The sequence below is a fragment of the Mus caroli genome, unplaced genomic scaffold (genome assembly GCF_978045245.1).
Source record: "Mus caroli unplaced genomic scaffold, Mus_caroli_1 scaffold_9, whole genome shotgun sequence".
Lineage (NCBI taxonomy): Eukaryota > Metazoa > Chordata > Mammalia > Rodentia > Muridae > Mus > Mus caroli.
The window spans coordinates 63,029,536-63,055,285 of NW_028227264.1; the positions used below are offsets into that span (position 1 = coordinate 63,029,536).

Genomic DNA, 25,750 nt, shown 5'->3' on the forward strand with positions numbered 1-25,750 from the left:
TGCCCACAGTGATACACTTACTCCAACAAGGCCACACCTACTCCAACAAGACCACACCTACTCCAACAAGACCACACCTCATAATAGTGTCAATTCCTGGACCAAGCATATACAAACTATCACACTCACAGAAATTCAAGTTATGTTTTAGTTCATGTAAGGTCTGAGAAAATGTAGTTTCTTGATAGTTGCGGTGTGGCATCTGATGTCTTATTCACTTAATGAAACTTTTCTGACTTATTTACTAATCTAAGCACTTTGGTTTAAAGTAGCAGCATAGTGGCTAGTCAGATTTCTTTGCAATGACAGAAAATTCTATCTGCTCTTTACTTTTCCTATTGCTACAAATTTCTTGGAATTAATTCATATAAAATAAAGTTCTTCATTTTAAAGCAAAAATTCAACATTTTAGCATATTCATATAGACTATAGTGATAATCATTTATCTAATTCCAGAATTGTCAACATCCCAAAGAGAAGGTCCAAACCCATTTAAATCACGGCATTTTTCTCCTATAAAATCAAAATTGTTTCCAATAGATATGTATATCCCCAAAATTTTATTTCATATTCAGTGATCTCTTTATTTTTTTATTTTATTTTTACTTTTGATAGGATCTCTTTTTTTATTGAATATTTTCTTTATTTACATTTCAAATGTTATCCTCTTTTCTGTCCCCCCAAATTCCCTATCCCATGTCCCCTCTCCCTGCTTCTATGAGGGTGTTCCCCCACCCACCCATTCCTTCTTCCTTGCACTGGATTTCCCCTGCACTGGGGCATTAAGCCTTCATAGGACCAAAGTCCTTTTCTATTGATACCTGACAAGGCCATCCTCTGATGCATATATGGATTAGGGCCATGGATCCCTCCATGTGTACTCCTTGGTTGGTGGTTTAGAACCTAAGAACTCTGGTTGGTTGATATTGTTGTTATTCCTTCGGGGTTGCAAACCCCTTCAGCTCCTTCAGTCCTTTCTCCTCCATTGGGGACCCAATGCTCAGTCCAGTGGTTGACTGTGAGCATCTACTGCTGCATTTCTCAGGCTCTGGCAGAGCCTTTCAGGAGACAGCCATATCAGGCTCCTGTCAGCATGCACTTCTTGGCATCTACAGTTGTGTCTGGGTTTGGTGACTGTATATGGGATGGATCTCTAGGTGGGGCAGTCTCTGGATGGCCATTGCTTTAGTCTCTCTTCCACACTTTGTATTTGTTCCCATGAGTGTTTTGTTCTCCCTTCTAAGAAGGACTAAAGCATCCACACTTTGGCCTTCCTTCTTGAGCTTCCTGTGGTCTATGAATAGTATCTTGGGTATTCTGAGCGTTTGAGCTAATATCTACTTATCAGTGAGAGCATACCATGTGTGTCCTTTTGTGACTGGATTACCTCACTTAGGATGATGTTTTCTAGTTCGGTCCATTTGCCTAAGTTATTGTCGCCTTTCATGCAGCATGGTATAATCAAGATTTATCTGCTACACTCCATGCATAGCTATTTGGTTTCTCTTTATGAACAAATCTTACTTTACTGCATTTTTTCTTTTTTTAAAATTGGGTATTTATTTCATTTACATTTCCCAAAAGTCCCCCACGTGCTCCCCCACCCACTCCCACTTCTTGGCCCTGGTGTTCCCCTGTACTGAGGCATATAAAGTTTGCATGACCAATGGGCCTCTCTTTCCTCTGATGGCCGACTAGGCCATCTTTTGATACATATGCAGCCAGAGACAAGAGCTCCGGGGTACTGGTTAGTTCACATTGTTGTTCCACCTATAGGATTGCAGATCCCTTTAGCTCCTTGGGTACTTTCTCTAGCTCATTCATTGGGGGCCCTGTGATCCATCCAATAGCTGACTGTGAGAGTCCACTTCTGTGTTTGCTAGGCCCTGGCATATTCTCACAAGAGACAGCTATATCTGGGCCCTTTCAGCAAAATCTTGCTAGTGTATGCAATGGTGTCAGCGTTTGGAAGCTGAGTATGGGATGGATCCCTGAATATGGCAGTCTCTAGATGGTCCATCCTTTCGTCTCAGCTCCAAACTTTGTCTCTGTAACTCCTTCCATGGGTGTTTTGTTCCCATTTCTAAGAAGGGGCAAAGTATCCATACTTTGGTCTTCGTTCTTCTTGAGTTTCATGTGTTTAGCAAATTGTATCTTATATCTTGGGTATTCTAAGTTTCTGGGCTAAATATGTAGTCACTTTACTGCATTTTATATGTATTCTTCAGCAGAGATTTTTCTGCTTTTTATCTATGATGATGTTGAAGTTTTATATGGTTAAGGCCTCTCTTGTATGTAGCTGGGGTTGGATTTCAAGGTTCGATATCAACTCAATGGTCATGTTTCTGAGGTCCTACAGGCTCTTCAATGTGGTGGCAGCATTTTTACCCTCAGCAGCTATGCTTTGCTTTCTTTTCGCAGACACCAGAGGAACTAGAGGATGTTTCTGACCTTGAAGATGACCATGAGGTCCGTAGCCACACCAGCATTCAGACAGAAGGGAAAACTGATCGGGTAAGTCATCTACCGAGGGACAGCTCTTAGCTGTGGGTAGACCCATCACTCCAGGAAGCCTCTTATGCATGAAATATTTGGATCTAGATCTGAATCTCTGAAGCACAAAGAGGAAAGCATCAAACTTTAGGAGTATCAGGCTTAAGAAAGTATTTTCTCTCTTGAAAAATCAGCGTGAGGGCTCTAGTATGTGGTAGGAAATCATTCTGTAATGCTTCCAATTTTGTATAAGTCATGCAAATATTAAAGTTAAATTCATACATGTTCGTTTAGTGCAGAGAATAGATTTGAAAATACTGTCTGAAAAGAGGAAACAAGATCTCCTACTAAGTCAGTAATGGGGACTTTTTTTCTTGTCTTCAGTACTATCTTCTGCACGTCCCTCAAAACACACAGACACACACAGACACACAGACACACACAGACACACACAGACACACACAGAGAGAGAGAGAGAGAGAGAGAGAGAGAGAGAGAGAGAGAGGGAGAGAGAGAAAGAGTTGTTTATTTCTAACTTTTGTGGTAAAAGTAGCCTATGATACTCTTTCATCTGAGTTTATAAATAGCACTTTTTCATAGTCAGAAAGTATTTTGTTATATGTGGGGTGGAGCCTCCATGTTAAGATTAGAATTTCTGCTGTTTACTTGGTTTGTTAATTTGCTTAGAGCTAATTCATACCAGGAACTGTCTAGAACACATAATATCTAAGTGTGATTTTCGTCAAATCTAGCTGCTATCATTGTAAAGATGTAGTCAGAAAGTGTCAGTAAAGAAGAAATGTGTTTTGCTGCTGGTAAACTCAGCTCTAGTAGCTGGTAGAGTGTATCTGTGTCACTGGGATCAAGCTAGGTCTCGAGGCTGGCAAACCATTGCTAGAACAAAGTTTAATTAACAAAAGGATACATTACATTCGGATAAACAGGGCTGGTTTTACATTCAGGATTTATACACGTAGACAATGGATCCTTGTTTTAGTCACTTCAGATTTCTTCATTTAGAAAATGAGGATTACATCATATGTTTTTCATGTTTCCTTGGTAACTTCAAATAAGATGGTATTTATGGGTATGTTTTATAAGCTTTAAAATTTAATAATGAAAAGGTAGAACTTGTCTTATCTCCACGTTTACTCATATTTACTCTGTGCCCTGGGTACAACCCAGTTAGATGAATCCTGTTGGGTCTTTCATAGAACTGCTTATATTTTTAGGATCATTCAGAAATTTCTCTACATTGTAGAATTTCTTCCATCTATACAGAGTCTATAGCAATCTAATTTCTCCTTATTGACTCTGTGTGAAAACCTCACCACAAATAATGAGACTGTCTGATCTGCTAGGAGCAAAATTCTATTTCACCTAACTCACACCTCCGCACCTTTATTTTCCACTATGTACATTCCAAATGACTCAGATGTTCTTTCCATTTCTCTCTAATCCTTGCCTGTAATTATGCTGTGAAATTCCTTTGGAAAAATTTGTAGTCATTATGAATCACATATTTCTACTTCCACTCCTTTGGGGTTGGTATTCACATTCCTCAGATTTATTCTTCACTAGCACATTCTCTTTCAATTTTTGATTGGAAATTTTTAAGTATGGTTTCCACATGTTCTCAATGGGTCCCCTTTGGAAATTATGAGTTTAAATGTATATAGTAATGCAGAGCTTGATAAAATTTATTTGGCCACAGTTATAAATCATTATAATCTCTTGTGGTAATAATTAATATTAACCAGGTGTTTCTACTCCACTTTTAATTATTCAGTAACCAGATAAAAGACACAAAACCTTTATATTTATGATTAGTCTTATAAGCACTAGGGCTGAGCAGATATCTACCCTCTTTGCTATTATGTCTACTTTCCAATCAATAACCCTGAGTTATAGCTTGCTATGTTCCATCTGAGCTGCTCTTAAATGCAATTGGCCAGCCCTCATGATCATATTTTCATATCTTACTTACCCCATGACATTTTCTCCTCTCTTCACCTTCCCCCTCCCTTCTTGTGACCCTGCCTCAGACCCCAAGCCCAGGAGTGAAAACCTTGCCTACTTCCCTTTTGCTCAGCTATAGGCTGCAGGCATCTTTATTCAACCAATAGTTATAAATTAAGGAGCAATGTTACATAGCATCACTTGGTGTATGTGAGGATTCCTTCATCCCTGAGACAACTAGATCTTGGGGGTCAGTATTCAGCACTACCATGTATAGCAAAAGAGCAAGTCTCAACATAATCTGTCTCAAACAGTTCTACTTCTTGGTGACTAAGCATTCAAACACATGAGCCTATGAAGTCCATCTGCATTGAAACTACAACAACTTTTTTGATAAGTGGAGAAAGTTTTTACAATCAGATATTCAATTGTTATTCATATGAGTTTTCTTAGGACCTGAAGCTGCTAGGACAAATTCTATATTAGGATAGAGAAAAGCAATCAGTTCCAGGCAAACCTGGTGTAATCCTAAGGGAATAAGAGACAGAAACCAACTCAGAGTAACAAACCTGTCTTAGTGGTGGCATCTTGCTACAATGGAATCTAGTAGTAAATGGTAAAAATAAAACTGTTTTAAATTTACTTATTTCATAATATACACAATTTAAATTTACTAACACATTTTAATGTGTATCTATCTTGTAAGTTAATTACAACCTACTTTAAATTAGGATATGGACATCAAAAAGAATAAGACAAGCCTGTCTCCAACACAAATTACTTGACCAGGGCCAAGAAATTGTTTTAATAAGTTTTAAAATCTTAGGCAGACATTGTATGTCCCCAACACTTCCCTATTTCTTCTAATGAGAGAGCGATGCCTTGACCCTTACTCTTGTGTCTAAGATCTTCTCTTCGCATTATACTCAGAATTTTTGTTTGTTTTTGTTCCCATAATACTGCTTCTTTAAATCCATTTCATGAATACCAACACTTTGGGGAAATACCATAAGGTCCACCATGGATTTTTCTGAGAATCATTTGAATACTTATACCAGGCACTGTGTTAAATTCTTGGTCTCTGGGAAGCCAAACATCTAGATTTCTTCCTGTCCATTGCATGATGAAGGACTCAAATTTTTCTTTTTTGCTTCTTAAATTATGCATACTCTGTTATATTGGACATGCACTAGAGCCAATTTCAGATACTACTTAGGCATTGAGTGACAGTTATTTATTATCATTTTATTTTCTGTGTTTCACTCCTAGTAGCTTTGGCTCAGCATCATCTGTTATAGCTGTCATCAGCTATAAATGCCATTGGGTATTGTAAAGGTCTGTAACTAAAAATAATGATTCAGAGTCTGCAGACAATGAGAGACAAATATTAAATGACCAATAGTGCTTGCCTTATGAAGTGGCAATTGGAGAGCCAAGCAAACATGATTATCTCAATATTGAGCACGGGAATTCTCTGGACCAATGGTGTGATTATTTCTACTGAACAGGTCCACAGTGGCACAGGAGCGTGGTTGTGTAATAGATTTGCAGAAGATTGTTCAAAGAGCTTATTGTGTATTCTGTTTGTGCTTTAATCATACATAATATAGGATTTTTAAAAAATCTTATAGTTCCAAAATAAATGAGGCAGGAAAATGGATTTCTCTCAAGGCTTATTATAGGTTTATTCCCTAAATTTATGGTCATAAAGCCTTTGTGAATCCACCTTTTCTTAAGACTAGGCTACACCCAGGCTAAATTATATTTTTGTATAAGCATAGCAGTTCTGAGAATTAAGTAATATATTGTCATTCATACAGCATCTTTAAGTTTGTATTTAGGTCTTTTAAACAAAAGACTTGACATTATTGTTTATAATTTTTCTCTCCTTAATTTTGGAAAGTAGAGAATGATATTTGAAACATTTAAATAGTTTATGCCAGGCATGGTGATTATGAGAAAATCACAGGTTTTCTCGTCTCATGCACACAGTTTCTAGAACAGCACACTTATGATGTAGATTAAAGCTCTACAGACTCAGTATAGACTTGGTAGTATAAGTCTCCCCTGGGAAAATGATTTATGGAACCTGAGATCATGTCATGAAATCATTCCTGTAGCCGTGTTTTTACAAAATCTCCTTTAATACGTGTACTTAAATATTTTAACCTCCCTTCTGGCCCACCTCCCATCAGAAGCAGTGGAAAAGAAAGGTTAATAGGAGAAAGGAGGATGTGGACCTGTTTAGAATTAGTTATTTGGGGGTGAATCCAATATGCATTTTCAAATATTAGCAGTTTATTTCATGTGAATCAACAGTAGTAGCTCAATCCACTCACAAACACCATTCTCGAATCAGGAATGGTAGACTGATACAGAAGAAACTGCAAGGCTCTGCCAATCAGCCTGAGTCTGAGGATATGGCAAGAAGCCATTGGAATATTACCAGATGTTCTTTGGTGCATTTGTCTCTACAAAGTTATGACAAATGGTTATCAGCAAAGAGTGATAAGGCAAATTAATACCACACCAGTATCATCAGCAAGACCAGTATCAGCAAAACCCAACGAAGACCAGCAAAGAGTGACAAGGTGAACCAATGCCACACAGTGTTGTCTATTGTCTGTTGGATTATATTTATACTTTTTCCAAACATGACATGATCTCTCAATCATCTGTTCTAGAAAACATCACATGCCCCTTTTGCAAGCAGCTTCAAGAAAAACACCACGTGTCTGTTCTTAGCAAAGCATCCTCCCGTGTATCTGCTTCAGCAGAAACATCCTCTCATAAGACAGTTTCAAGAAAAATAGCACCTGATGCAACTTATTCTCCAGAGAAAGCATAAATTCCCACATCCCATTCCTACCTGAATCTTATAAATTTTTAAATATCCCAATGCTAGATCTTCTAACAATTGGAAGATTAGTTTGATAATCTACATTTGGCATCTACTTGGCAATGCCAATTCACTCATAATTTCCTGTGGTAGCTTACTTCCCCTTGATGAATGGCTTTAGACAAATAGCTTTGGACAGCAGGAGATTTTATGGGCCAATAAACTCCATTCTCTCCACATGGAACTCACAAGAGGCGGGGTAGTTGTGTTTCATATGACAACTATTGAGCATTTTGTTCTGTTTCAAGAATGGAAAAAGAGGATCTCTAATTCTCAAATACTTCTCCGAATTATCTTCTGCAATTGGGACAACAAAGGCAGTCGAGTCTCAGTAAACTGTTTCAGTAAGAGAGCAGCTGAGGGAATGTTCTTCAAATCTTTCTGGGTGGCAACTACATATTTAGAGATGTTTAATAAAGTGAATTGAAAGGGCATAGTTATTGAAATGCAGGGAGGAGTGGTTCAGCTTCTAGCCATGCCAGCAGTGTAGAAGTCAAGAGTGTCGTATTTAGAGTCACATAACAATAGATTCGAGCCTTTGCTATATTACTTAGAACAGATGACTTTGAAAAAGTTCTATTTCTGGTGCTCAGTTTCCACACTGGTAAAGTTATAACAATACTATTTTATGTGGGCTTTAAGAATAAATTACGTACGTGAGACATTAATTCAGCTCTTGCCACAGAGGATATATTCTATCAATTTGTATTTTACATTCTTCTGATATTATAAGACAGCAATAATCTTCCATAATTTCATTTGTTGGGGTTTCATTGACCTCCAGCCAAATACAGTCCAAATTTTAAATGGAAATTTCCAGAAATAGACAATTTGTTAATTTTAAATTACATGTGCTCACTATTACTTCATCTTACATGGGAGGTAAATGACTCTTATCCAGCCCATCCATCCTGTGTCTACCACCATCTGATTACCCATCATGTTGTTATTTCAGTTCTCAGGTTCACTTTGTTGGCATTAACATTTCAGTTCTGTGCTTAAGTAAATGTTATTCTATCCAACAGTGGCCCCAAGTTGCAAGAGTAGCAATGCTGGCAAATTTAAGAGTATATTTCTATAAGTATTCTATTTTGTTACTTGATGAAAAGGAATATAATTTTTAAAGTGGACATTGGAATAGCTTCTATACATAGAAAATATGATACTATGTTTAGCCTCAGGCATTCATGGAACACCCATCCCCTAGCTAAGGCAGTATAGTAACTTTATACTTGCTTTCATGGTACTGAACATTTTGACATCTTAAATACTCTGCTACTAAAAGTCTTTTGAAGTATTTTGTTTCTGTTTTGCTTTTTGAAAACGGTAAGACATATGGAAACACTTCAAGAGTTTAAAAGGAATTTGGCTTTGATATGATTCACAAATGATACCAGAATACATGTGACTACATGGGGTACATTGGAGCTGAAATAGAGACCAAACAATTAACTCTTTACAGTAGAGCAAACCAGAAAAAAAATCCAAGAATGATCAAGTTCTTGTGTTTTTCATTGTTGAGTAGAGGCTTGGTCCTCTCATCTGGGAATTTTTCTTTGTATTGTTGTGGTAGCTTGGCAATCCATATATTCTATCTCTATCAGAGGTCTCAACCACATTTGTAAGGTTGCATTTTATTTTATTTTCCACCATTTACCTGTTTCTTCACTTTACATCCAGATTGCAGTCCGTCTTCTCCTCTCAGTCCACCATCACAGTGTTTATTTCTTCCTTACCCTTTCTTCTTCACCGCTGAGAAGGGGAATGCCCACCCCTGGATACCAATCCTCTCTGGCACCTCAAATCACTGCAGGACTAGGTGCCTTCTTTTGCACTGAAGCCAGTCAAGACAGCTTAGCTAGTGGAGCAGGATCCACAGACAGGAAACAGAGTCATGGTAAGCCCCCGCTCCAGTTGTTCAAGACCCACATGAAGATGAAGCTGCATATCTACCATATATGTGTGGGAGGTCTAGGTCCAGTCCTGTTTCAGGAATATTAAAAGAGTTGGTGAGTTCCCTCACTTCACCCAGGTACTCTCTGCCCACGGTTGTGCTGTTTCTAGGCTAGCCTCTGTACAGCAGTCTTTTAGCTCCAGTTCACCTGCCTCAGAGCAACTTGTCTCTTCTCAGTCATTTACCCCAGTGGCTAGTTGTCACAAATCCACTTAACCCAGTAAATCAATACTCTAGAAGCTTATCTTTAATCAGTCAGATTTAATCAATAAACTCTCAGTTCACAAGATGCCCAGAAAATAATTTAAGAGCCAATTGATAGTGATACAAGATGCCCACCTGGATTAAATAAGTTATCCCAATTATTCTATCTTATTATATTCATAGCTGCCTGTGGATATTTAAAGCCATGCAGAATCTAGATCATCTTTCTCCTGCTCCATCTTCCTTCCTCTCTCTACCTGTTTCCTCCATCTCTATTTGTGCAATGTTTTGCTCAGCCTCCCTTTTCCCTATCCAATCACAGTCTTCTTGTATTAATATTTAAAGTGATTGGACAGGGAAAATTTTGCTATACAGTCCTTGTATGTTCTTTCATTGGTGGCTCAGTCTCTGGAAGACCTCAAGGATCCAGGTTAATTGACTCTTTTGGTCTTCTTCTGGACTCCTTATTCTATCTAAATTCCTCAATCCACATTTTAAAAAAGAAAAAAGGCAGGGAATTCAGAAACTGTATAACCTTACAAAGATGGTCATAACCTATAATAGAGACAGAAAAGTCTCATTCTGGTAATTCCAAACACTTCAAAGTTTCACAGAAACTGAATTCCTATTTTTTTTTTATGATACATACTGAATATAGGGAAGAGACTGGAAATCATATCCTAATATTGACATGTTGGAGACAGTTTTTCCTAAGTAAACATTTAGTACCCAAGGAGCTAAAGGGATCTGCAACCCTATTGTTGGAACAACATGATGTACTAACCGGAACCCTGGAGCTCTTGTCTCTAGCTGCATATGTATCGAAAGATGGCCTAGTCGGCCATCAATGGAAAGAGAGGCCCATTGGACTTGCAAACTTTATATGCCCCAATATAGGGGAATGCCAGGGCCAAAAGAATGGGAATGGGTGGGTAGGGAAGTGGGGGGCGCTATGGGGGACTTTTGGGATAGTATTGGAAATGTAATTGAGGAAATTATGTAATAAAAAAAAAAAAAAAAAAGAAAAAACAAAAACAAAAAAAAAAAATAAAAAATAAAATTTACCCATTTCTGAATGGTCGTTCCTTCAGGCTCTGCTCTGAACTTTGTCTCTGTAACTCCTTCCATGGGTATTTCGTTCCCCATTCTAAGAAGGAACGAAGTATCCAGACTTTGGTCTTCCTTCTCCTTGAGTTTCATGTGATTTGCAAATTGTATCTTGGGTATTCTAAGTTTCAATATCCACTTATCAGTGAGTGCATGTCATGTGTGTTCTTTTGTGATTGGGTTACCTCACTCAGGATGATATCCTCCAGATCCATCCATTTGCCTAAGAAATTTATGAATTCATTGTTTTTAATAGCTGAGTAGTACTCCATTGTGTAAATGTACCATATTTTCTGTATCCATTTCTCAGTTGAGGGACATCTGTATCTATCCCTTAAACAACTACCAAACTCAGAAACTAGGCAGATGCCAACAAGAGCCTGCTGACAGGAGCCTGTCTCCTGTGAGGCTCTACCTTTTCCCAGCAAATACAGAATTGGATGCTCAAAGTCATCCATTGGACAGAGCACAAGTTCCCCAATGAAAGGAGCCAGAGAAAGTATCCAGGGAGCTGAAGAGGTCTGAAGCCCCATAGGGGTAACATCAATATGAACTAACCAGTACCCCCAGAGCTCCTTAGAACTATACCACCAATCAAAAAAAAAACCCATGACAGAGCTTGTGGCTCTAGCTATATATGTAGCAGAGGATGGCCTAGTTGATCTTGAATGGGAGGAGAGGCCCTTGGTCCTATAAAGTTCTATGCCCCAGTATAGGGGAATGCCAGGACCAGGAATCAGTGTGGGTGTGTTGGGGAGCAGGGGGAGTGGGGGGATAGGACATTTTTGGAGGTGAAGTTAGGAAAGGGGATAACATTAGAAATGTAAGTAAAATGCCTGGCGTGGTGGCGCACGCCTTTAATCCCAGCACTCGGGAGGCAGAGGCAGGCGGATTTCTGAGTTCAAGGCCAGCCTGGTCTACAAAGTGAGTTCCAGGACAGCCAGGGCTATACAGAGAAACCCTGTCTCAAAAAACCAAAAAAAAAAAAAAATATATATATATATAAGTAAAGAAAATATCTAAAAATAAATAAATACGTAATAATAATAATAATAATAATAATAATAATAATAAAATTACCCCTTTCTCTATCCTAGAACAAGATGTGCCTAGTATTTCTTCCCTTCACCCATACAGCTTAAAAGTAAGCAAAGCCTTAAGTCGACCCTGTCTCTCACAATTAAATTAGAACATATGTGGTGACTTACACATGAGGGTTGGTAAAAGGGGACACATTCAATAGTACTGAATAAGGACAGCCGTCTTTCTGTGAAGGTATCTGAAGCTGCTATCTCCAATTGCTGAAACTGTTTCTGTATACCTTTTATACTTACATTTGTAATTTCAACCATTGTCAGTTCATCTTTCAGGATAAAGTTCTGACCCTTTTAAAAGGGCTTCTGAGCCATATACATTATAGCTCAAATAAATGTATTTGTGAGTTTAACATACATTTATTATTTACCCAGGAGAATTCCATAGCTTGTAAGTCCACTCGACTCTAAGGAAATATCTCTGAGGCCATTGAGTCTATATCAGCTCTATAAATAGCAGCAAATTAGAGAGGAATGAGAACAGTTGCCTAGGTTACTGGACACAACCTCAAAATGTCAACAGCATCAAATGAATTGGAACATATCAAATCTTAAAATGATTCTTGGTGGATTAAAAAAAAAAACTACCCATGTTCACTGCAAGTTCATGTTGGTGATACAAATAACTACCTCATTATTGCTTGTCTACAGGCAGTTAGCCGAATCTCCTCCAGTATGGGAGTATGAAAAACAAAATCCAACCACAGATGGGTGGTTTATTGAAAATAAAGAATGGGATGGTTTTTAATAAGCCCCATTTATTATTTGAATATGCTTCCAATAATAAATATATACTGAATTACCATCCAGCATATGAAGAGATGTGACCTCATTAGCTTCTTTATGATATAATTTGGCTTGGGTTATTATGAAAAACAGTGCAAAGAGACCTGGCTAAAATTATACGCTACAGCAGCCTTTCCACAGAACACTGGGACCTTCCCGATCATGAACTTCTTTTATCACAGTTTCGCTTCTGGCAATCCATCTGTTTTTACAGATCTTGTATTTTTTTTCCTTGAACTTCTTGCTTATGTACATGTATGTGCATTTGCTTGTATGTTTATATGTATATGGATCCTTGAATATGCGTGCAGTTGTGTGTAGTTTGAAAATAAGACTCCAGGACTGAGTGCCATTTCTTGTGATGTTCATATTAAATTCAGCTTACCTCTGCCATGTGTAAGGTACCTCTAGATTTGTTGCTTGCTTCTATCTTCCACTTCTCAGTTCAACTGGTTCCCTCTAGCCCCACCTCTTTCTATATCAGCTGCTATTAGGCATTTGACTTCCTCTCAAGCATTTATCTACCTGTGAAGGTCATAGTCACATCAGTACCTTTTTTTTTTCTTCCTCACCAGTAAATGCTTATTCTTCCATAGAATTCTACATTGGCTCAGATTTCATATCTAAACAGTCTCACTCAATCATGCAGCAGTGATATAATGATATCATGATATAATAATATATTATGCAAATATCTTCACAACATAGCATTCATTGTTAGCATGGAATTTCTCATTCTGGCCATTGAACTCTAAATTAGAGTTTACTCTATTAACCTATTAATACAAGGAAACATGCTTGTTTCAGTACTTTCAAGTTTAGAGTGTTAGATTACTGTGTTGTTAATGAATATATATATATACATATATACATACATATATACATATATATACACACATATATATGTGTGTGTGTACATATATAGGTGTATATATATATATATACACATACATACATATGCATATGCATATACACATGCACATGCACATACACATACATATACATATACATATACACATACATACACATACACATACACATACACATACACATACACATACACATACACATACACATACACATTAAGGCTAATGTTGTTGTTCAAATGAAATGGCCCCCATAGTTTCATGTGTCTCAACCCTTGGATCTCAGCAGGCAGTGTTGTTTTGGAAAGTTTTGGAATACCTTTAGGTGGGAGAGCCTTGCAGGACAAATTGGGTAACTGGGACAGGCTTTGGGATTATTTACTAGCCTCACTTCCTGTCCGCACTTTATCTCCTGACTGAAGACATAAATTAATAGATTTCTGCCATGCATGTTTTGACCACCATGGCAAACTTTATCAACTCACCTGGAAAACTAACCATTCCTCCTCGTTTTAAACTGTTTCTTATCATGCATTTGGCCACAGCAACGGAAAAAGTCATGAATACAGGTGATAAGGAAAACTTTCTCCTGAGGTGTCTGGTTTTCAAAGAACTCCAGTTTCCAGCATCTTGTGCTGACAGTGTAAGCAGATCCGTCCTTCCTAATGATTTACTTGAGCTAGATAAATCGTATTCTAAATTCCTGGGACACCACTCTAAATTTCTGAATGACTACTTACAACTTATGCCAAGGAACATTGGTAACAATAATTATGTCCTCTTTCAAAACACTTCAGGTGCCTTTTCATTCCTAGCTGTGTAAGACACACAAATCTGCAACATCTCCCCCGTGTCCAACCACTAATACTCCATACCTCTAGTGAGCATGGTTCTATCCTGGCCTTCTGGGAGAGCTTTAGTTTGAGACTTTTTCATTAAATCAAGATTATTTGGCATTTCTGTACTAACTTATTTTGCCTATGGTCAATTTAGTTTCGTGTGACAGAGTTTCTTTCCTTTAAATAGCATTCCATTGTGTGAGTACATATGTTGCATTTTTCCTTACACATTTATTTCATAATGTATACCTGACCCCATACCTCAGAACTAATGGATAATGCAACAGTGGATGTGGGGATATAGATGGCTTGTGGGTAAATGGATTTCAGTTATTTTACATGAATATCCAGAAGCAAGACTGATGTGTGATATATTAACACTACTCTTACTTTTCTGAAGAAACTCCATATTGTTTTCTTTTATATACTTTTTTTAAAAAAACTCTTATTTTTTTTATTAGGTATTTTTTTCATTTACATTGCCAGTGCTATCCCAAAAGTCCCCCAGACCCTCCCCCCCACTCCCCTCCCCCTCCCACTTCTTGGCCCTGGCGTTCCCCTATACTGAGGCATATAAAGTTTATATGACCAATGGGCCTCTCTTTCCTCTGATGGCCGACTAGGCCATCTTCTGATACATATGCAGCTAGAGACAAGAGCTCCGGGGTACTGGTTAGTTCATATTGTTGTTCCACCTATAGAGTTGCAGCCCCCTTTAGCTCCTTGGGTACTTTCTCTAGCTCCTCCATTGGGGGCCCTGTGATCCATTAGTTTTTATTCCAATTGTTTTTTCCCACAATTCTGCCTTTAACCTCTTAGAATCTGAGTCATTTTAGCAGGGGTAAGATGATAGCTTATCTTTTCAGAATTTCAATGAGGGCCAATATTTATTACATTTTTTTATGTCTTGGTTAAAAAATTTTCATGTAACTCTTGGTTACTTGCTTGCCTTCTTTTGGGAAATGTCTAAACCCTTCAATCATATTTTTCTATTAAACTTTTTATTCCTGAACTTATTCATTCTTTATCATATGTATTGTTGGCAAATATTTTCATCCAAACTATAAGTTATTGCTTATTTTCTCTTTGCCATGTGGAATCTTTTTATTTGCTTCAGTTGGTTTTGTTTTTAGCTTTGTTGGCTATGCTTTGGTATTCATGTTCAATAACCCTTTGTATGAACCAATATCAGGGATTATGTCTTTTATACTAAGACATTTATATATTTTACTTTTTAATGAAAAATTTGATGCATATATGTATGTTGTGCATGTATGTCAGAATCCATTAACTGTATTGGCGCATGTGTATACACATACTTGTTTTCCTGTGGATATCAAGGTCAGAGTTGGACATTGGGTATTGAACTCTGGATTCCTCTCCACCATGCATATTAAGGCAGGGTCTCTCACTTAACTCTGAGCTCACTGATTCAGTTAGCCAAGCTTGTTCCAGGGATTTCCTGTCTCAGCCCTTAAGTACTAGAGTTGCATCTCGGCTCCCATCCAGCATGGTATTAATGTTTGTGATAGGGATTAAAATTATAATCCACACACAGGTGTTACATACTCTTTCCCACTGAACCATCCCCATAGCACCTCAACTGCTATGGCTTTTAATGTCAGGAACTGTACATTATATTCAGCAGATCTTTGAATGTAGTATGGTATAAAAGGAACAATTTAATTCTGTTATTTGTGTGTATCTAGTCTTCACAGTAGGGTCATTACAAAAATATCTGTTTTTTTCTTTACTTGTATGGTAGACACTTATGCCAAAAATTGACTGAAATAAATATGAGATATTTTGTTCTTTGTTATACTCTTTCACTCACTGGTCAATGTGACTCTTGTTATGACTGAACCATGCTGTTTTGACTATGATAGGTTTGTGTTTGAGTTTGAGGTTAGACAGTATAATGTGTACATTTTTAATATTTGTTCTTGTATGATTTTTCTTTATGTTTATTTTTTGTGAACACTGTCTGACTAGCCTAGAGCAGACTATGTAGACCATGCTGAAACTCATAAAGAGCCACACATCCCTGCCACGCAAGTCTTAGAACAGTAGACATGTACCAGCTTGTGCTTTTGGCTCAAAATGAGTTTGGTTAGTTGAGAACTATTGCCAATTCCATATGAATTTTAGAGTTTTTATTTGATGTGTGTGAGTATCTTGCTCACATGGGTTTCTGTATACTACATTTATCCTGAGCCTATAGAGGCCACAAAAAGGAGTCTAATTACATGGATTAGATTTGTTAGCTACCATGAGGATGCTGAGAATCAAACTTGGGTTGTCTGGAAGGGCAGCCAGTGCTGTGAATCCCTAAGACGTCTTCCCCAATTTCATTTTTGAATAGGTTGTTGTTATAAGATATAGTATAGATTTTGCATTTTGGCTTTGTTTTCTGTAAGTTTAATAAATTATTCTGTCAATCTTAGTATTTTAGGGAATACTTTAGATTTTCTTTCTGTATGTAATATTGTTAACATACTGTTACAAATTTACTTCATTATTCTATTTCAATGCCATTTCTTTCTTTCTCTTCTTTGATTGCTCTGTCCAGAATTCTTGTCCTATATTAAATTGAAGTGGTAAGAATACCCATCCATTTAATTTTCTTAGTCTTAGAGGAAATGTGTTTGGCTTTGGTCATTCATATGTCAACTGGAATTTTTAAGACATGGCCTTCATTGTTTGGAAGTATATTTCTTTTATGCCTAATTAAATATTTTTATCATGAGATGATATCCAGTTCTGTTAAATTCTGTCTTCATTCTATAGTTTATAATCTGGTTACAAATTCTCTGTCCAAATCCTCTTATGATCCTTGAGCGGTCTACAGAATAGTGTTTTCCTTGAGCCTGAATGCTTGTTTCTTCCTCTGTTTTCATGGTCTGCCTTCTATTTTCTTGTCTTTTCAGTTCTTGAAATCTGGGAAGTGGGCTCAACTTTTTCCCACAGTTTTCTCACTCCTTTAGTGTCAGTTGACTTAATGATGCAAATGTAAGAGAGGATGTTGTGAAACCACTCAACTATACCCTCCCTGTGAGTAGAAAGGTTACTGGGAATTCATTGTCAAGTCTATCACCCCCCTAGGGGCAGAGAGAAGCAAAGTGGCATAGAAGGCAAGTAGATTTTATATGATAGTCAGCAGGATGGATTTTTTTTTGAGCCAATAGAGGTTGTTCAGATTGACTGGATTCTCTATGTACTTGATGATGTAGTTGATTTGGGGGTAGATCTGTTTACCCATTCATAATCCTTCTGTTTACCTGGTTGGAGTCCTTCTATTTAGGATATTGTTACAAACATTGTCATTGTGGGAAACCCACTTTGGACCTAACAGCAATAACTGTTAAAAAGTGGTTTAAACTGTTATTTACTGACTAGGTAAAATAATGAATATTCTTTAAAAACAATTAATATAATTGTTTGAGGCTGAAGCCAAAAGACCACTAGTTCAAATTTAACCAGATCTATATACTGAGTTAGAGGCCAACCTGGGCCATATGATGATACCAATTTTGAAAAATTAAATTAAATAAAAAATCTTTTAAAATATTTATTATAAGCCAAATATTAGTAATCATAGCTGGGAACACAGATGTAGTGTACATTGAATAAAATGTTCAGCTGATTAAGAACTTCCATGGTCTTTCATATCTGCATAGAGCAAAAGGAAAGCCACAACTCAATATTGTCACCAGTTATATTGTGGGGGCATCAGGTAGGTAAGCAATATTTCCTATGGATTTTCTACCTCATAGGTTTCTTAGCTTTACAGTTGGCAGAAACTAGATTCTTCTAATTTGATGATGCCTTTGTCCATGGGAAAATATTGGTACTGATACAAATGTTAATAGTAAAGGGTTGTCAAAGTACAATAACTTTATGCCTCAACCTACATCATTCCATCTTCCAAAGGCAATATATTTTAGCAGCCAAGTGTACGTAAGTGATCAGCAATAGCTTCTACAGAAGGACCCCACTTTACATTTGCTTGTTTGTTTGTTTGTTTTGGAATTGCCATCTCCAGGCTCTCTATCTACTGTAAAATAGCACACAGCTTTTTATGCAAATTTCTTGCTCAGTTTGAAATCAAATTCCATCCCTTCTTCATGTTATGAATCAGTACATACAATTTTAGACAGAATAGTTTAAAACAACATGTTCTCTCAATCGATAACTTTTCACACTAGGTTGTTTAAATAAATGTTTCCTGAAATTTCAGTCTAGGAGAGATTATTATTAAGTATTTTAATATGCTCTCACTTTTAAATAATGAATCTTTATTAAAATGAATAAATTTTAGCCTGCATTGATTACCGGGAAGTTCTACATAAAAATTAATGGCTGGTAATTATTTGAATGTCTTGTCCTTAACCCATTCATTTTAGAAATGATTAATAACAATACAAATAGTAATTTTTAAAAGCACAAGGGGGAAGAGAGATAGATAGCAGTTAATAGCACTTGATGCTCTTGAAAAGGACCTGAGCTCAGTTTCCAACATCCATATTAAACAGTTCAGAACTGTGTTTTTTAAGTGTCAGAGTGTCTGACATCCTATTCTGGCCTCTTTGAGAACCAGCATACATGTTGGGTACACATATACACCATACAAAAATAAAAATATACCTTTAGAAATGGAAAAGTCACCTGCTATATTTTCATAATCTACTTTTCTTATTAAAATTCTAATGACCAAATAGTATTTTAGTATTTGGACAAGCTAGAATGTCCAGGATAATAGTGATTTTAGTAAGTATAAGTTCTGTGACATAAGCCCAAAAAAGTATTGGCATTTATAAATTCTGTTTATGTACATTCTTTTTCCCAAAGTTAAAGACCCTAATTTTTTTTTTTTTTGGAATTACTCATAATAACACTTGGGAATAAAGTTAAATGGTATTATATGACCTTCATATGTGAAACTCTTGTTGCAGAGTTAGTGTAGACCTCTACTAAACTTCGGAATGATTTCTTCTCACTGACATAGTTATAGTATATGGGATATAAAGTCAGAAACCTCTCAGAATACAATATCCTTATTTTGCTGGGGTTATGAGGAGTATCAAGAACGCAATCTCGGCATCTAATGCAGAGAGCAGGGTTGAAGGTAAGGAAGAAATTTTCACAAAGGGATCATCCCTGGAAGGGCAGAGGTCAAATGACTTAAGAGTCTGTTCTCAACCTGCTAACAGTAGTCTTGACATTACGTGGGAAAGAGAAACAAGAAGGATCATGAGTTTTTATACTGGTAGATTTAGGATATCCTGTCTGGTAATGAGCTGGTAGATCATTATCTCAGACCATCATCTCAGGATTGCCATGACATTACCAGTCAGTACCATGGATTCAATTAACTAGGTAGTGTTTTTTTGTTCTAAGAGAAAATGGCTCAGGGAAACTAAAAAGGAAGGAAATGACTCTAGACAGAGTCAGAAACAAAACTGAGGTAAGTGGGCCAGTGGGCTCTCTTTCTAATGCAACTATTAAGACATTATCCATTTCTATGGCACTGGAGTTAGAGGTAGACCCCAACTATGCTTGGGGATGAGTTTTAGTGATATCAGCAGTTACACAGTATATTAGTCACTTCTCTTATTTCTAGGACCAAATACATGAGAAGTACATACTTAAGGGAAGAAGAAATAAATTTATTTAAAGTTTGAGACATATAGATCATCCTGACAGCCCTGATTACCTTGTGGCTGAGTCATGAGGGATCCACAAATGTTGTTTCTTGCTTGGTTTCTTCATTTTTATTCAATCCATGATCCTATCCCAAGAAATAGTTTGGGCACATTTAGGGTCCATTTTCCCAATTTAACTCTGTGTCAAAACTCAGAAATATGTCTAGGTGTTTGCCTCCTGAATCATGCATTCTTGGATGTTGCTCCCTGATATAAATCATCACTAATTTATCCCTTATCAAATTAACACCTAAAAATACCACTTTAAGGTTATAACCTTCTATCCTATATTGATTACTTTCATCATGGTCATGCTTCAATACAAAAAAAAAAGGCATATTAGAAACGAGGGTTTTTGTTAGTCTCATATTTTGATGCTACATTCCACCACAGATTCATGCAACAAGAGCTTGGGAAAGCAGTTATGATTGTCTCTGCAATCAGACAGTAGAAATAAATGGATGTTTGTGCTCATACCAAGGTATCCATTTTATTTAGTTGAAGAACCCAGCCAATATTTTTCTACCTTAATTGACCTAATCTTGATATCCCATCACACAGATGCCCAGAGGTTTGTTCCCTGGTGTTTTTGATTCCTAATAATTTGATTATCAAGATTACCCATTATCTATACAGACTCATGGACATATCATAAATAATTTAAAGTCCACCAAGTGAGATTCTCCATAGTCTTTAACAATTAAAAAAAAACTATTCAAAAGTGTAAGTAGAATATCTTTTGAGAATATTGGGATATATATTAGCCATGAGTCCTTTTACTGTTAAAAGAAAACAAATGCAAATATAAAAAGCAAAGACACTTACAATATAAAATGCTGGTGAGTATTTCTGTTCTACAAGAGAGAAATGAAAAATAGTGTATAGCAGAGAAAGACTCGACCAGAACAAGACCAGAAGTCAAGAAGTTAATAGCAAACTTTACAGCTCCATGCCCAGTGTCTGAGTCTCATGATGGAATTACTGCAGCTTCCAAGGGCTTGGGAGCCTCACTGGTTTTAACTCTGCCACCTGGAAACTTAGATACTCTCTTGGGCCACTTTCACTCTATGCCTACAGCCTTTCATGGAGAACATTTCATAGTTGGTTACATGTGAAATATGATTGTCTCTGCCCCACCACTAGTGACAGCACTAGCATAACTACCACCACCACCACCACCACTACCACCACCACCACTACCACCACCACCACCACCAATTTCTGTAAAGTCAATATCATGTGGACAACACTGTCAAGACATGCTGCCAATTGCAGGGTGAGTATAGGTGCCTTGGACAATAGATGCATTGCCTTTAGTGTGCTGACCCTGGGCAAACATTCTTCAAGGCTGCTTGTTTGAGCTAGAAATGCCATTAGCTATGTATTCAGTTTAGACTCTGCAATTTCAAATGAATTTGCATCTTCATAAAATAGAACAGAGAATGATAGGGTGTTATCCTCCATATCACCTTTCTGTTCTCCCTGTACAGCACTTATTTTCTCTTTGTTGGCCCTAATGTCTTTAGGAATTATAGATACAACAAACTCACCTCTGTGACTTTCATATTAATCACACTCTTTTCCCCTCATCAAACTTTAACTTATTTCATATCTTTTTTTTCATGTATTAGATATATAATAGCATGAATGCCATCTGTCTCAATTTTTTCTACTAAATGTATTAATTAATCCATTACTCTCAAGTTTAATACCACCAATGTCTATGACACAAGATCGGTGCAGTAGATTTTTTGCTAAAATGAGCTCAACCGACTCAGCCATAGCCCCCACTGTCTTTGTCTCCATTTCTTTACTGTCCATCTTTCTCTTGGCATTCTGATCTTCCAAACTTCTACTATAGTGGACCATTGAACTCTGCTGAGAGCATTCTAAGGATCTTGAGAGTTTTCAACTTGAAGTTCTATACTCTCTCACATTCCTTTTCAAAGCAGTTGGCAAGACCCAATAACCACATAGTCAAGTTAATCATAGCAACAGCTCTGCTCTTCAGAAACAGTTTTCTGTGTTACTTTTTCACCACCACAATCGAGTACATGAGCAATGGCTTGCATTTGTTTACACAATCTGAGTATATGCAGTCCATCATGGTAATACTTGTCACATTGTGTCTGTAATCAGAAAAACAAGATTGATAAATACTGGTCCTAGGCTTACCTTCAACATCTTATTCAGTCTTTAGCCCAGAAAATGGAATAGTACAGTCTACATTTAGAGTGATTCTTCTCAAATCAACCTAATCTGTGAAGAAAATCCTTCATAGTCATGCTTACTGCTTTGTCTCAAAGATGGTCTTAGATCCTGTCAAGTTGACAGCTAATATGCAGAGGAAGCCTGAAACTCAGAAACAACCCTGCCCTCAACAGATAGATAGATAGATATTGTAAAAGGCAGGCTTTTGTTGGAAATAGATGGTAGAATGACTGGAGAGCCTTGAGCCAGGAATGATATGATCTGTAATAGTTTGCACATGTCATTCTGAACACTGTGCTGAAAATAATGTGGGTGTGATATAGGAACTAGTGGGAGGTTGGGAAGCCATTGCTGTCAGTAAGATGGGAAATGATAGGGGGTTCTGCCTTCGATGTTAGGAAGAGAGTGTCTGGAAATTGTTAGCTGTGCATATACAATGATGTGTGAGCTGCTCATATTTTCTAAAGGATGAATATTGGGTACAACACATACAGAGAGACAAAAGTTATGGAGCAGCTTCCTTAAGGTTTTCATTGCTTAGTCCTGAGAAAATGTTCTAGCTATTTTTACTGATATAGAAAACACACAATAGAGCATGTTAGAGATGGGAAGCATAAATAAATTAATGGTTAGTAATCCTGTTGGTCCATTAGAAAACCAACTATAGATGTCAAATGGGCAGATGTAAGGTTTACAAACTAGACTAGATATCATGTTCTATGCATAGATTTGAGTAGTAACTTTACAACCTTCCAGACTTTACAGTTTTATTCATTACTGAATGGTCATTTTCTTCCTCAAAGTTAACTTTTAGCTGTAGGTCTGCCTTAATTATTTTTTCCACAACTCACTTTCAACCAATTTATTTGTAGATACACCTAATAACTTTAACATTGGTTTATAAGTGAAGCGATAATTGACATCCTGCATATATAGATAATGCTTCATCCAGCCACAGAAGGCATGCAAAATTATAATCAGCTAGATAGTTGTTCAACCTCATCAAAATTACAGTTATAAGGACAATAACAGTTAAATGCCATCTTTTTTATCATACTTGAAATTTAAATATAAAGGCCCTTGGTAATAATATATTTTAGAAAAGTGACCAATATAGCTTACAGATATATTAATACTATATTAGTAACTACAGAAAATTGTTATCAAAGTATATAATCTTATCATTAAAAATTTTGCCACATATATGGAAAAAATGACAGAAACATATCCAATGAAGTCTACTCTATATTTAAAGACACACACACACACATACACACACATACACACACACACACACACATATATATATGTATATATATACACACATACATATTTATGTATTCATATATCTGTTCAAAAGTGAAAAACCCACAAAGGCCATTGATAAAATATAATGGTGATTGATCTCTTACAAGAAAGGAAGGAAATAAAATTCTGAGATATTTCATACCTGAATAAAATCCTGGCATTAGAAATATAAGCATAATCAGCTACCAAACACAGAAACTATTGCACATACCAGCAAGATTTTGCTGACAGGACCCTGATATAGCTGTCTCGTGTGAGGATATGCCAGTGCCTGTCAAATACAGAAGTGGATGCTCACAGTCATCTATTGGATGGAACACAGGGCCCCCAATGGAAGAGCTAGAGAAAGTACCCAAGGAGCTGAAGGGGTCTGCAACCCTATAGGTGGAACAACAATATGAATTAACCAGTACCCCCAGAGCTCGTGTCTCTAGCTGCATATATAACAGAAGATGGCCTAGTTGGCCATCATTGTGAATAGAGGCCCCTTGGTCTTGCAAACTTTATATGCCCCAGTACAGGGGAACGCCAGGGCCAAGAAGTGGGAGTGGGTGGGTAGGGGAGTGGGGGATGGCGAAAGTATAAGGGACTTTCAGGATAGCATTTGAAATGTAATTGAAGAAAATATCTAATAAAAATTGAAAAAAAAAGAACTGAAAAAAGAAACATAAGCATATATATTATGATTTCAGTTTTGGAATATCATTTGAATAAATAGTCACATGCACACATTAAGTATTAAGATCACTGACTTCTTTCCCCGAGGATCCAAGGTTGTGCCCAGCACCCCCATGGTGGTTCACAACTTTCTATTACGTAGGTTATATGGAATCTGACGATTCTTCTGGCTCCATGAGCACACATGTGGTGGACATATATACATACATGCATGCAAAATACTTATACACATTAAATATAAAGAAAACTGAATCAATGAAAGATTGTATGCCCTTACAGAACATGTTTATGAAGACCATCTCTATCTTTTGATAGTGGTCATTAATTCTCCATTCAGGCTCACTAAAATTACTGTTTATTAAAACTAAAAAGATTACTAGATATTGATCCAACCTCTTGATGTTTCAATACAAAATTAGGAAGCTATTTCCTCGATGACAAAGTAATAGAATTTCTGAATGGATTAAGTGGCCCTCGTCTCAGTCTGATTTTGTTGGATGGGATTTAGAATTTCTCATTGTAGTTCTGTTGCCTATCAGTATGTTGAGAATGGTTGAAAGTGAGAACAACATTAAGATCCAGACAAGCTCATCAATAGAGATCGGTATGTACAGCCTGAAGTGGTCCTGTGGTCAGCTTGATCCAAGATCCAAAGCTCTTTGCACAAAAAAATCTATGTGAGGAAAAACTTCTTACCTGTCATCTTGTTGATGTAGCTGCTGTAATGCTGGGCTACATTACATGGGATATAGAGCAGGATGTCTATCCAATAGATAACAATAAGGATTATTTAGCACTGATGTGTGACAAATACATCCCAAGAGACTGACTGCTAACTGAATGAGGTTATATAGTAGGGGGTGTTGGTGGCTAGTAAGGTTTTTTTCTTCCTTTCTGTTTCTCTCTTTTTATGAGTGTGTTTTACATACTTTGTAAAATAGAATGATTTAGGCACGATTCATTCTCTTTTGTCTTTTCCTTTGCAAATGTTCCCAATCATCATAGAGTTTGTTAGTGTAGTGTTGGCACACGGAGTGCTTTGAAAACGATGTACATCATTCTGAAATCTTGCTCCCAGTAGCCTGGAGTCTCACTCCTGAGAGCCTAACTAATCGAAGACTTAGTTTTATTTCCCCTTCGTGCTCATCTGTAGACACAACCTCATCTGTATCCCATCTCAGTCTGAATTAAAACTCTCATGTCAGATGCTGCCTCTTCAGTGAAGGATCTCATTTCCAGGCCCAAATGGGATTTTACTTGACTAACTCTTGTCTTCTGCTAAGTGCCTTTCTGATCCAGATGTCTGCCTCTCCAAATTCACATCCAGGAGACAGGAAGAATTATGTTTTGTTTACTTAATTTTTTTTGTGTGTGTTCTGGCCATATGGACAAATTTAGAGTAAAGTGGGTGTTGTTGCTGTAGGTATTTCTACTCACCCAGTGTTTTATTGCATTCTGCATTCACAAAGGGGTGTGTTAAGTGTTTTGGATCTCAGGCAGTAACCATGCTAGATTTTGATGTAGATTCAGTCACTTTTCCATATATGTGTGAGATAGATTTCTAGAATGCTGTGGATTCAGAAAAATTCAGAAGTTTGTATCTGCTGTCTAAAATGTCATCCTCATTGCAAGATAGCCCTATGTACCCTC

The 25,750-nt window shown here is 37.0% G+C and overlaps 1 protein-coding gene across 5 annotated transcripts in view; it reads left to right on the forward strand.

The window, feature by feature from the left end:
* Ctnna3 (catenin alpha 3) overlaps positions 1 to 25,750 on the forward strand; it is a 1,580,538-nt gene that overhangs the window by 1,406,021 nt on the left and 148,767 nt on the right. For all 5 annotated transcript variants that reach the window (XM_021173456.3, XM_029482775.2, XM_029482772.2 and 2 more), the window contains one exon: positions 2,422 to 2,514. In XM_021173456.3, coding sequence (XP_021029115.2) covers positions 2,422 to 2,514 — 93 coding nt within the window. The remainder of the gene's footprint in view (positions 1 to 2,421; positions 2,515 to 25,750) is intronic.